The following is a 12,840-nucleotide window of genomic DNA, read 5'->3' on the forward strand; positions in this document are numbered from 1 at the left end:
TATTTTGGTTATGGTTTTCTGATTTTCTAATTGGTTAATCTCTGCTCTCAATTTGGTTATCTGGCTTCGTCTAGTAGCTTTAGGTCCCATTTTTTCTTGTTTTTCTAGCTGTTTTAGTTGCAACATGAGATTATTTACTTGGTCTGTCTCCATTCTCTTGATGTGGGCACTGAGGGCAATAAATTTGCCCCTCAGGACTGCTTTTGCTGTGTCCCACAAGTTTCTTTGTGAGGTGTTTTCATTTTCATTGAGTTCTAGGAAATGCTTTATTTCTTCTCTGATCTCTTCTGTTACCCAGGCCTTGTTAAGGAGTGTGCTGTTCAATTTCCATGTATTAGAGAAATTTCTGCGGTATGCTTTGTTATTGAGAGCTAGCTTGATTCCACTGTGGTCAGATAGGATACAGGGGATTATGTCGATCCCTTTGTATTTGCTTAAGTTCCTTGAATGAACTATGATATGGTCTATTTTGGAGAAAGTTCCATGAGCTGCTGAGAAGAATGTGTACTGTGTTGTTTTAGGGTGAAATACTCGGTAGATGTCAGTTAATTCCGCTTGAAGTATGGCCTCACTTAATTCGGTAGCTTCTTTGCCAATCCTCTGGTTGGTAGACCTGTCCTTTGGTGAGAGTGGCGTGTTAAAGTCTCCTAGTATTATCGTATTGGGATCTATTTTATTCTGTAAGTTTGAGAGCATTTGTTTAACATATCTGGGTGCACCGATATTTGGGGCATATAAGTTGATGATGGTTATATCCTCCTCTTGGATTGTTCCCTTTATTAATATGTAGTGTCCGTCCTTGTCTTTCTGTACTGATTTTAATGAAAAGTTTATTTTGTCAGATATCAGGATAGCTACACCTGCTTTCTTATTGGGGGAATTTGATTGGTAGATCCTTTTCCACCCCTTCACTCTGAGTTTGTTTGTATGTTTGGCTGAGAGGTGGGTCTCCTGAAGGCAACAGATGGATGGGTCTTGTTTTCTGATCCAGTCCTCGGTTCGTTTTCTTTTAATTGGCGAATTCAGCCCATTTATATTAAGAGAAAGTATAGAGAGATGCATTGTTGTCCCTGCCATTCCGTTTTCCTAAGTTTTTCTTCTTTCCTTTCCTCCTGTGCTTGCTCAGTTAGACTTTGAGTAATGCCTGTTTGGGGCAGGTCCCAGTTCCTGGTTGCTTTCTTCAGGTTGTGTCCCCCCTCTTAGAATTCTTTGTAATGCTGGCTTAATGTTTATGTATTCATTTAGTTTTTCTTTGCTATTAAAAGTTTTCAGTTCTCCATCGAATGTGAATGCTAGCTTTGCCGGGTATATCAGTCTGGGTTGGCAGTTATTGGCTCTCAGGGCTCGTATGGTGCTTTCCCAGGCTTTTCTTGCATTCATTGTTTGTGTGGAGAGATCTGCAGTGATTCTAATTTTTTTCCCGTTGTAGTATAGCTCCTTCTTCAAATTTTTATTTTATTTATTTTTCTTGGGGGGAGGGGTCTGGTAGTGGGGCCTGAACTCTGGGCCTGGGTGCTGAGTGCTCAGCTCTTCAGCTCAAGGCTAGCACTCTACCGCTTGAGCCACAGCACCACTTCCAGCTTTTTTCTTTTTGCTTATGTGGTGCTGAGGAATCAAGCCCAGGGCCTCATGCTTGCAATGCAAGCGTTCTACCACTGAGCCACCTTCCCAGCCCCCATTCAAATTTTTAAATGGGGGGGATAGCTAATTATCCAGCATCACATGTATATATAGGCAGTGAGTGCAAAAAGACAAAACAGAGCAAGAGATCAACAGAAAATGTTGTTGTTGTTGTTGTTGTTGTGTGTGTGTGTGTGTGTGTGAGAGAGAGAGAGAGAGAGAGTGTCCTGGGGCTTAAACTCAGGGCCTAGGCACTGTCCCCAAGCTGTTCTGCTCAAGACTAGCCCTGTATCACTCTTTCCTGCATTTTGGTGGCTAATTGGAGATAAGAGTTTCACAGACTTTTCTACTTGAGCTGGCTTTAAACCACAATCCTCAGATCTCAGCCTCTTGAGTAGCTAGGATTCCAGGCATGAGCCACTAACATGCAGCAACCAGGATAGTGGATCCTAGAAGACAAGCTTATTGAATAAAGGTTTATATTGCAACTTAGAGAAGTAGTGGTGGTTGAGTAGAAGATGGTTTCAAGGAAAGAGAAAAAGCTTGAAGTCAGCTGTGTATGCAGTGTTGTTCTGGTGTTTAGTGAGAAAAAGTGTGTCTCCTGACAGTTTGAGGAAGGAGGAGGTCTGTACGTGAAAGTAGTACAGGGCCAGAGTATTATGGAGTATAGAAAAAGCCAAAAAAAGAAATTAAACCTATTGTTTCCGTAAAAATAGATTTGTAAATGGTGGAACATATATCTGAGATGATTTTATGGAAGTAAAAACTGGAAGAACACAATATGCAGTGGTGCAGTTTTATAGTAGAGAGGAAAAGGTAAGAAGTGAGAAGTGCTAATCTGAGAAAGTTCTAGTGGGGACTAGGCTCTAACTGTGCCACTTCCTAAATCTGTGACTGATCAAGTAAATCTAACTAACTCTGAAGATCACTGTGTCCTCATGTGAAATTAGGGAATTGGGATGGATGAGCTGATTCCCACCTCCCTAGTCTATGACACGCCTCATGCAATTGTGATGAAATAATTGACAAAACTTGATGACTCAATTAGATGTGAAAAGGGAAGTAGGCAAGTCAAGACAACTTCAGTATTTTGAGACTCACAGAGAAAAATGATGCTGTTAGCAAGAATGGGGAACTATCAACAAAGGGGTAAGTTAAGAGTTCCAAGTTCCTTTAAAAATCAAGGAAAGGGGGCTGGGAAGGTAGCTCAGCGGTAGAGTGCATGACTTGCAAGCATGAGGCCCTGGGTTCGATTCCTCAGCACCACATAAACAGAAAAAGCCAGAAGTGGCGCTGTGGCTCCAGTGGTAGAGTGCTAGCCTTGAGCTGAAGAGCTGAGGGACAGCGCCCAGACCCAGAGTTCAGGCCCCATGACAGGCAAAAAAAAAAAAAAAAATCAAGGAAAGGGGCTGGGCGCTAGTGTCTCATGCCTATGATCCTAGCTACTTATGAAGCTGAGACCTAGAGGATCAAGGTTCAAAGGCAGCCTAGGCAGAAAAGTCTTTGAGACTCCATCTTCAGTTAACCAGACTGGAGGTGTGGCTCAAGTGGTTAGAAAGTCAGCTGTGGTGGTAAATAAGCTGTGAGTCAGAGCATGAAGAACTGAGACCCTGAGTTCAGAGTACACATGTGCATGTGCATGCACACACACACAAATATCAAAGGAAGGAATTCAGCAGATGAAGATAGAATGTATTTCCACTACCACTTGTTTCACCTAGGCTTACCTAGAAATTCTCTAGTTTCGTTGCATTGACCGAATATTGAACAAGATTGGCCAGTGGTTGTTTGTTGTTGTTGTTGTTATTTTAAATATTTAGCTAAATGCCTTCTTGCAAATATGTTCCTGTTTACTAGACTCATTCCTCAACTTATTTGCTGATACTGGTGCTTTTAGCTTAGGTCCTGATGTCTACTCAGCTTGCTTGTTTATGGCTGGCCCTCTACCATTTGAGCCACAACTTTAGCCTGGCTTTTTGCTCATTATCTTGGAATCTCATGGACTTTTCTCCATCAGCTAGTGTTAAACCATAATTCTCCAGATCACAACCTCTTGAATAGCTAGGATTACAGGTGTAAACCAACACTGCTTAGATAGGCTCATTTTTAGTCAAGGTTTTTTGTTTTTTTTTTTTTTTTTTTGTCAGTTGTGGGGCTTGAACTAGGGGCCTAGGTGCTATCCCTGAGAACTTTTTCTTTCTTTTTTTTTTTTGTCTGTTGTGGGACCTGAACTCTGGGCCTGGGCACTGTCCCTCAGCTCTTCAGCTCAAGGCTAACGCTCTACCACTTGAGCCATGGTGCCACTTCTGGCTTGTTTTTCTTCTGCTTATGTGGTGCTAAGGAATCGAACCCAGGGCCTCGTGCATGCAAAGCAAGCACTCTACCAGAACTCTTTTGCTCGAGGCTAGAAATCTACCACTTTGAGCCATAGCACTACTTCATTTTCCGGTGGTTAATTGGAGAGTAAGAGGCTCATGGCCTTTCCTGTCCTGGTTGGCTTTGAACTGCTATCATCAGATCTCAGCCTCCTGAATAGCTAGGATTACAGTCATGAGCCATTCATGCCCATCTTTTCAAAGATTTTTAATGGTATGTTTGGCACCCATTTAAATGAATTGGATGGCATTTATTAATGAATTCTAAATGAGCTAGATTCCAACATTATACTTCTAATAGTTTCGTTTTTTGTTTTTTTGGGGGTCCGGTCGTGGGGCCTGAACTCTGGGCCTGGGCGCTGTCTTCCAGCTCTTCAGCTCAAGGCTAGCGCTCTACCACTTGAGCCACAGCACCACTTCTGGCTTTTTTTCTTTTTGCTTATGTGGTGCTGGGGAATCGAACCCAGGGCCTCATGCATGCAAGGCAAGCGCTCTACCACTGAGCCACCTTCCCAGCCCCCCTTGTAATAGTTTCTTTTGGGGACTTTGCATTAAGCAAATTATAGAATGACAGTTAACCACATAATTTCATTTATATGTGTATTCTGAAAGAGCTGAATTAACAGAAAGAGACAAGATTGATGGTTCCATGGGTACAGTGAAGAATAGGGAGATATTGACCAAAGGGTAGAACTTCAGTTAGGATGAGTAAGTTCTAGAGCTCTGTAGTAGAGCATAGTGACTGTAGTTAATTGCTGAGGGAAGATGATAAATGTTCCCATCCATCACACAAATAACGAAGATGATGGGTATGTTAATTTGCTTGATTGTGATTGTTGTTTCACAGTGTTATGTATATATTAAAACATGATTGTGATATTATACATATACAATTGTACTTCTAGGGCTGGGAAGGTGTCTCAGTGGTAGAGCGCTTGCCTTGCATGCATGAGGCCCTGGGTTCGATTCCTCAGCACCACATAAGCAAAAAGAAAAAATCCGGAAGTGGCACTGTGGCTTAAGTGGTAGAGCGCTAGCCTTGAGCTGAAGAGCTGAGGGACAGCACCCAGGCCCAGAGTTCAGGCACCACAACCAGACCCAAAAAAACAAACAAAAAACCAAAAAACAAACAAACAAAAAACGATTGTACTTCTATAATGCTGGAAAAATGGTAGTCAAAATTTCATTGTTAATGTTATCCTTTTTTTGCACGTGCAGAGTATAGATTGGAATGTTTTAATGCATGCTAAGCATGTATTCTACCGTTGAACAATACTCCTACCCACTAATTTTATAATTCTCCTATAAGTATTCAGAGGATAAAATTATCAGTGATTTAACACAAAGAGCAATCACCTTTGGGAGTAAAATTTGGTATTTGAATTCTTAGAACTTGCTCATTTTAAATTTGAACATCTTAGTCAGGCACTGGTGACTCACACCTATAATCCTAGCTACTCAATTCAGTGCCAGCCAGAAGGAAAGTCTGTGAGACTCTTATCTCCAATTAATCACCAGAAAACTGGAAGTGGTGCTGTGGCTCAAGGTCGTAGAGTGCTAACCTTGAGCAGAAGAGCTCAGGGACAGTGCCACAGATCCTGAGTTCAAGCCCACAGCCAACTAAAAAGAAAGAAAATAAATTTGAGCAGTTTGATTTATGTGTCTTTGTATCTGTGGCCATGCCTTTTTTTTTTTTTTTGGTCAGTTGTGGGGCTTGAACTCTGGGCCTGGGCACTGTCCCTCAGCTCTTCAGGTCAAGGCTAGCACTCTACCACTTTAGCCACAGCACCACTTCTGGTTTTCTGGTGGTTTATTGGAGATAATTCTCATAGACTTTCCTGCCTGGGCTGGCTTTGAACCATGATCCTCAGATCTCAGCCTCCTGAGTAGCTAGATTACAGGTGTGAGGCACCAGTGCCTGGCTGACATGCCTTTTTTATATCTTATTTTTCAAGGTAGCATCTCTGCCTTCAAAGAATTATCATCTTATTTCTTTAGTTCTTAAGTACTTGTGTCTTACTAATTTGTTAACTAAGTAACTTGAGTTAATAGTAGATGAGCATTTGTACACATTTCTTGAAATGGTTCAATTTAGCTTACTAAATATATTTCTATTTATTTGTAGAGTTCAAAGCATGCCTGTTTCTAAGGAAGTAAAAGTACACCTTTTAGAAAATGCAGGTGCTGAAAAGGATGCTGTTACCCAGGAGGCTAGAACTTCGCCCAGTGGAATTGATTCAGCTACGACTGTGGCTGCAGCCACTGCAGCAGCCATTGCAACAGCAGCTCCACTGATAAAGGTATGTCTCTCTCCTCAGAAACACCTGATGACATGTCAGCGACGAACTGATACTGTGAATGACTGTGCCCAGGTATAGACTGAGAACATTCTAGTTACAGTGTGAAAAAATTTTTATATTGGTTGTTGTGTGTTACTTCTCAGGACTTAGGAAAATTACCTCCACTGTTGTGATGGCACTAGTGAATCTACAACAACTTGTAGCACTGAAAGCCCACATCCAAGAAAACCCCTGGGTTCTGGACAGCTTCAGTAGTTCATTGATCCTTTTTTCAAGAATTGAAAACAGGGCCCTTGTCATGCTAGACAAGTTCTTCACCACTGAGCCACATCCTGAGTCCATTCATCCTTATTTGAGAACTACTATGAATACTAGACAGAAGGAATAGAGATAAAAAGAAACAGAAGTAGGTTGGAGAAGACACAGATTTTAGAGCCAACAGGTGACAGAGCAAACATTAAAATTTACAGCTGCTGAGTTAACTTGTCTTACAGTGGGGAAAATCAAAAGCTACATTGTTTTACTTTTTCCTTTTCTTTGTCCATGTAAGTGTCCTTATCTTGGCATTGTAAAATTTTGTGTGGCAAATTTGGTCTGTCTGTCTGTCTGTCTGTCTGTCTGTCTGTCTGCCTATCTATCTATCTATCTATCTATCTATCTATCTATCTATCTATCTATCTATCTATCTATCTAATCTATCTATCTAGTGCTGGTCCTGGGGCAAGGGCTGGGTGCTGTTGCTGAGCACAATTTTGTGCTCAAAGCTAGTGTGCTTCCACTTTGAACTACAATGCTGTTTCTAGCTTTTTGGTATTTAGAGGTAAGAGTTTCACAAACTTTCCTACTCGAGCTGGCTTAGAACTGTAATTCTCAGATCTCAGCCTCCTGAGTTGTTAGGATTACAGGTGTAAGCCACCAATGCCAAGTGGTATGTTTATTTTTTTTATGAAAGAAACATAGGCCTAAAACCTGCTTTTTACTTCTATGACTCTAAAAGCAAAGTCACCAGATCATCAGAGATTTAGTGGACAAAATTTTTAATTAGTTTCTTAATATTAATTGCTATAAATAACCTTTCTAGTAATTGACTATAATTTCTGTATTTTTCTATAAATATCATGGTGATACTTTTATTGTTTAAGGTACATAGTGATTTGGAAGCCAAAGTTAATTCTGTTACAGAATTACTTAATAAATTACAAGAGACTGATAAAAACTTGCAATGGGTTACGGAGCAGCAAACAAGCATTCAGAATAATCAAAACAAACTACACTGTCATGATCATGAAAAACAAATAAGTATGCTAATGGAGCAGCACTTTAAGCAACTTGAAAAACTACAGCAACAACAAATAGATATTCAGGTAAATATATAAAGCAGGTATGCATTCCATGATGTGCCTCTAGGTTAATATTCAGTATTTATTACAATGATTTATAGATTCTATCAGCTTAATTTTTTTCTTTTTTTTTTTTTTGGTTGTGGGGCTTGAACTCTGGGCCTGAGCGCTGTCTCTCAGCTCTTCAGCTCAAGGTGAGCACTCTACCACTTGAGCTACAGCACCACTTCTGGTTTTCTAGTGGTTTATTGGAGATAAGAGTTTCACAGACTTTCCTGCCCAGGCTGGCTTTGAACCATGATCCTCAGATCTCAGCCTCTTGAGTAGCTAGGATTACAGGTGTGAGCCACTGCCGTCCGGCAGCTTAATTCCTTAAATTATGATTTCCTTGTTCATCATATGAAGACTGTTCTTCTATATGAAGACTGCATAGTCTAGTTCAAATATCACTAGTTCTGTGAGACCTCTCCTAAGAGATCTTTTCTGTCCTTTTTCAGTATTTTTGTTCACATCACTTGAGTTTCTTTGTTTTTTACTTAACTGCGGTTTGATTTTAGCTTTGCACTTGCTGGGCAGGTCTACCACTTGATCCATGATCTTAGCCTTTTGTGCTTCAGAAATTTTCTTTTTTGTCAGTTGTGGGACTTGAACTCAGGGCTTGGGCGCTGTCCCTCAGCTCTTCTGCTAAGGCTAGCCCTCTACAACTTTGAGCCATAGTTTTACTTCCTGTTTTTTGGTGGTTTATTGGAGATTAGAGTCTCAGAGACCTTCCTGCCCAGGCTGACTTTGAACTGTGATTCTCAGATCTCAGCCTCCTGAGTAGCTGGGATTATAGGTATAAGCCACCAGTGCTCAGCTCAGAAATTTCCTTTTTGAAGCTGTGTTCAGCAATCAGAATTCCAAAATAAGCAATTGCAACCTTGACAACATTTTATCTTATTTTACTTTTGTTTTTAAAGAGCATGTAAAATGTTTTATTGTTTCTTAAAAGGGTTCAGGGTTTGGTTTTAATCAGGCTGCACACCTCTCATCAGTCTGACATCTCTTCCCATGTCAGACTGGCTTCAGCTAGCAATACTTTATTAAATCCAAAACAACAACAAAAAGTTTTAATTTTGAGAGAAAGAAAATCTGAGGACATTAGTTTATAATTTAAAACAAAATGAGGGCAAATGTTTCACGTTGCTTTATACACTCTTCTCTCACAGAAATAGGAATGCAACTCTTCTTAGGCAGGGACTGCCACTGATGGGCATAGTCAATAAAATTTACAGCATGTCAACTGAAAAGGTTTTTTGATGGTATTGATCAAAAATCTTAGAATCAACAGCCTTTATCTATACTTAAAAGGTATGATGTTCTGAGCTTGAGTATATTATCTATCAACATTTTATAAACTAAATAAATGATAAATATCCTATGGTCTTCTTGAGCAGGCAGTACTATTTATGAAAGTGCTAACCAAAACTATGAAAAATACATAAAATACTCCTATATATTTTTTCCTTCAATATCTGTGCAAGAACAATGGGGAAACTATTCCACATCTGGCACTCAGAAGACTTGAGCTACTTTGTGTGTGGGGGGTGGGGGCGGAGGGGTTGTGGGGCTTAAACTCTGAGTCTGAGTGCTGACCCAGCACTAGCTCAAGGCTAGCAACTCTACCACTTGAGCCACGGCACCATTTCCAGTTTTCTGGTGGTTAATTGGAGATAAAAGTCTCACATCTCACAAGCTGGCTTTGAACCGTGATCTTCAGATCTCAGCATCTAGGATTACATGAGCCACTGACACCCAGCTTGACCATCCTGAGAATAGAAGCAGTGAATATTGTCTTCCATGACAATACTGACTAAGCTTTAGAGTTACTGAAAGGCAGAAATCAAGTCTTTAGATGACATTCCTTTCCTAGAGCAAGCACAGTGCTCTCTTGATCACTGTTTATGCAAGGCCTTGCTTCAGAAAGATTCCCCCCCCCCATAGGGTCTTCCTTTTTGCCTAGATCAGCCAGTCTTCTTACTTATACTTCAATGTAGCTAGAATTATAGGTACATAACACCAGCTCAGCATTTTATTGTTTGAGATGGGGTTACTCAATTTCTCATTCAGGCTGGCTTCAAACTTGATTCTCTCAATCTCAGCCTCCCAATTATATAAGATTGTAGGTGTGAGACTTCACTCCTGATTTGTCCATACCATTTTTATAGCAGTGATTTGTTTATATTGCTAGTTCTGGTAATACAGGCATCTTAGTTAATGTTAAATCTTAAACATTCAACTTATATAGAGGGATATTAACAGAACTATTGATATTTTTAGATGCTCTTCCTGTTCTTTTTTTTTGTTTTGCAGTACTGGGGTTTGAACTCAGGGGCTTGCACCTGCTCAGCAGGCAGTGTACCATTTGAGACACCCTCCTAGCTCTTTTTATTTTTCTGAGTCATTTTTTTCTTTAACTGGCCTTGACCAAAATTCTCCTTTATGCTTCCCACATACCTGAGGGTGTGCACCATCATACCAAGCTTTAGTGTTGTCATTGTTGAGATGGGGTTTAGCTACCTCTTTCCCCTAGCTGGCCTGGAACTGTGATCTAAACACATCCTTCTAATGGCATCTCTGCTACACCTACAGTGATGGTTGCTATGTAAGAATAGATTCTTATTGTTTATTAAATATATTTTCAAGTCTGCTAATCTCAATAGATTTTATCATCTGACTCAAACAGTATTTGAAATTAACAAAATAATTTTATTTCTTCTAGACTCAACTTATTAGTGCTGCACTGAAGACCAATAATTTTCAGCCTGCTAGCCTGCCCCTCTCCAGAGCAATGGAAATGCGTTCCGACATTCCAGAACACTCTCATGTTAGCAGCAGCAGTCTATCTTCACATAAGACCTTTGCTTCTAAACAAGGTAGAAATATTTACTTCGTCTTGAGTAATAGCTAGGAATGTCCTTCATGCTATAAATATGAACATTTACTTATACATGTCTTTATTTTATAAAAGCAAATCTTTTTTCAGGTTGTTTGAGACTTGTTCAGACTATGGATCACATCCAAATTTATTGTTCTAATTAATAGCTAGGATTATAAGCATGAACCTCCAATTCTTAGCTTATTTATTTATTTATTTTAAAGGAGGATGAGTTTATTTTGGCTCATGATTTTAGAAGTATCAGCCTGTTGTGGGGAGGGTATGATGGAGCAGAAAGGAAAGAAAAGGCCAACTTGAGTTTTAAAGGGGAACATGTCTTTTAGGTATTTGTATACTGAATTAATTTCTTCATTTGTATTACTTAACAAATGTAAAAAAAACTAAGTATTTTAAAAATTCAACAGATTAGTAGGGTATAGTGGGCTTACACTTTAATCCTAGCTAATTGGGAGACTGAAATTGGGAGAATTAAGGTTTGAGACCAAGTAGGTCAAAAATTCACAAGACCGGGGCGGGGAAGGTGGCTCAGTGGTAGCGCTTGCCTTGCATGCCTGAGGCCCTGGGTTCGATTCCTCAGCACTACATAAGCAAAAAGAAAAAAACCAGAAGTGGCACTGTGGCTCAAGTGGTAGAGTGCTAGCCTTAAGCTGAAGAGCTGAGGGACAGCGCCCAGACCCAGAGTTCAGGCCCCACGACCGGACCCCCCAAAAAAAAAATTCACAAGACCCTTTCTCATCTAATGAAATACTGGGTGCAGTTCTGTGCACCTGTCATCCCTGTTACATAGGAGTCGAAAACAGAAATATCATGGTCCAGGCATGTAGGTCACAAAGTGAGAGTTTTTTTTTTTAATCATGAAGGTTTGGTCTGGGAATGTAGCTTAATGGTAGAGTGCTTGCCTAGCATGCATGAAGCTCTAGGTTCAATTTCTCAGTACCACATAAAAGGCCAGAAGTGGCACTGTGGCTCAAGTGGTAGAGTGCTAGCCTTGAGCAAAAGAAGCTCAGAGACAGTGCCCAGGCCCTGAATTCAAACCCCAGGACTGGCAAAAAAAATATCATGAAGGCAGAAAGGGCTCGGAGGAATTGTCCCAGTGGTAGAGTGCCTGATTATCAAGCTCAAGGCCATGAGTTCACATTCTCAAACTTAAAAAAAAAAAGAAAAAAAGATCAACAAATTAACTTCTACTTGTTTTTGCTTTTCTTGAGTACATATTTTATAGATTTATAAATACAGCTTTGTACTTTATTAGTATTTCAAAGTATTTCCTATGTTGTCTGTAGTTATCTTTTTAACAGTAAATTTGTTTTTGGTGCTAGAAGTTGACCCTGGGAACTTGTGCATGCTAGCCAAGTAATCTACCACTGAGCTGCACCCCTATCCTATAATTTTAACTATTAATCACTAAAAGAGTGATGTGTTGAATAATTATTCCATAATTTTCTTAAACAGTTTCTTCTTGGGCAGTTTTAGGGTTTTTTCTTTCTTAATAATATCATAAAAAAAATCAGTATCTTTAACATTTTTTCTCTTACATTACTTAGTGTAATTCTCAAGAATGATTAATAAATATTTCCAGATGGTTTATCAGTTTTCATTGCCATCAAAAATGTCTAACTAACAGAATTAAGTATTACACTTCTTCTTGTATCTGACTTGAAGTGTAAAGTATTTATAGTCTTCTTTCTTATTTCTAGTAATGATGAAGTTATTTCTACGTATTTGATTATTATTATTATTATTATTATTGTGATGCTGGTGTTTGAACTCAGACCTTGTGTTTTTGCTCAGCTTTTTTTGTTTCTCAGGTGTTCTGTTCATTGACCCATTCTTCTAGCCTGGCTTTTTAAAAAAATTAATTTACTTTATTATTAGTGAGATGATATACAGAGAAATTACATGAGTCAAGTAATAAGTACATTTCCTTTGGTACAGTGTCTTCTGTTCCCTCATTTTCTCCCAGTCCCTCCCTCCTGTCTCTACCCATGAGTTGTATAGTTCACTTTCATTAATGTCGAGTTAGCTCCACTGCTGCACTTTGCTGCCTTTTCCCTCTCAAGTTCTGTGCACTCTCCCTACACTCCAGAAGATATACATGTGAATACACCATATATAAGGTAAAGTAGATAGAATCATCAAAAACTAAAAACAAAAAAGCAGACATCTCTTGTTTCCATATCTTGGAATTCATTTCAGTATGTATATTATTTTATATAAATATAAACTTAGGCATTGCACCTTTGTGTTTCTCTCCTAAGAGTATCTGG

At 39.5% G+C, this 12,840-nt stretch overlaps 1 protein-coding gene across 1 annotated transcript in view; it reads left to right on the plus strand.

Moving 5' to 3' along the window:
* Kiaa0586 (KIAA0586 ortholog) overlaps window positions 1-12,840 on the plus strand; it is a 108,647-nt gene that overhangs the window by 16,058 nt on the left and 79,749 nt on the right. Inside the window, exons 5-7 of the mRNA XM_042682533.1 lie at window positions 6,121-6,295; window positions 7,438-7,659; window positions 10,397-10,550. Of these exons, the coding sequence (XP_042538467.1) occupies window positions 6,121-6,295; window positions 7,438-7,659; window positions 10,397-10,550 (551 nt within the window). The remainder of the gene's footprint in view (window positions 1-6,120; window positions 6,296-7,437; window positions 7,660-10,396; window positions 10,551-12,840) is intronic.

The sequence above is a fragment of the Dipodomys spectabilis genome, unplaced genomic scaffold (genome assembly GCF_019054845.1).
Source record: "Dipodomys spectabilis isolate Male_0828 unplaced genomic scaffold, ASM1905484v1 ptg000073l, whole genome shotgun sequence".
NCBI classification, from domain to species: Eukaryota; Metazoa; Chordata; class Mammalia; order Rodentia; family Heteromyidae; genus Dipodomys; species Dipodomys spectabilis.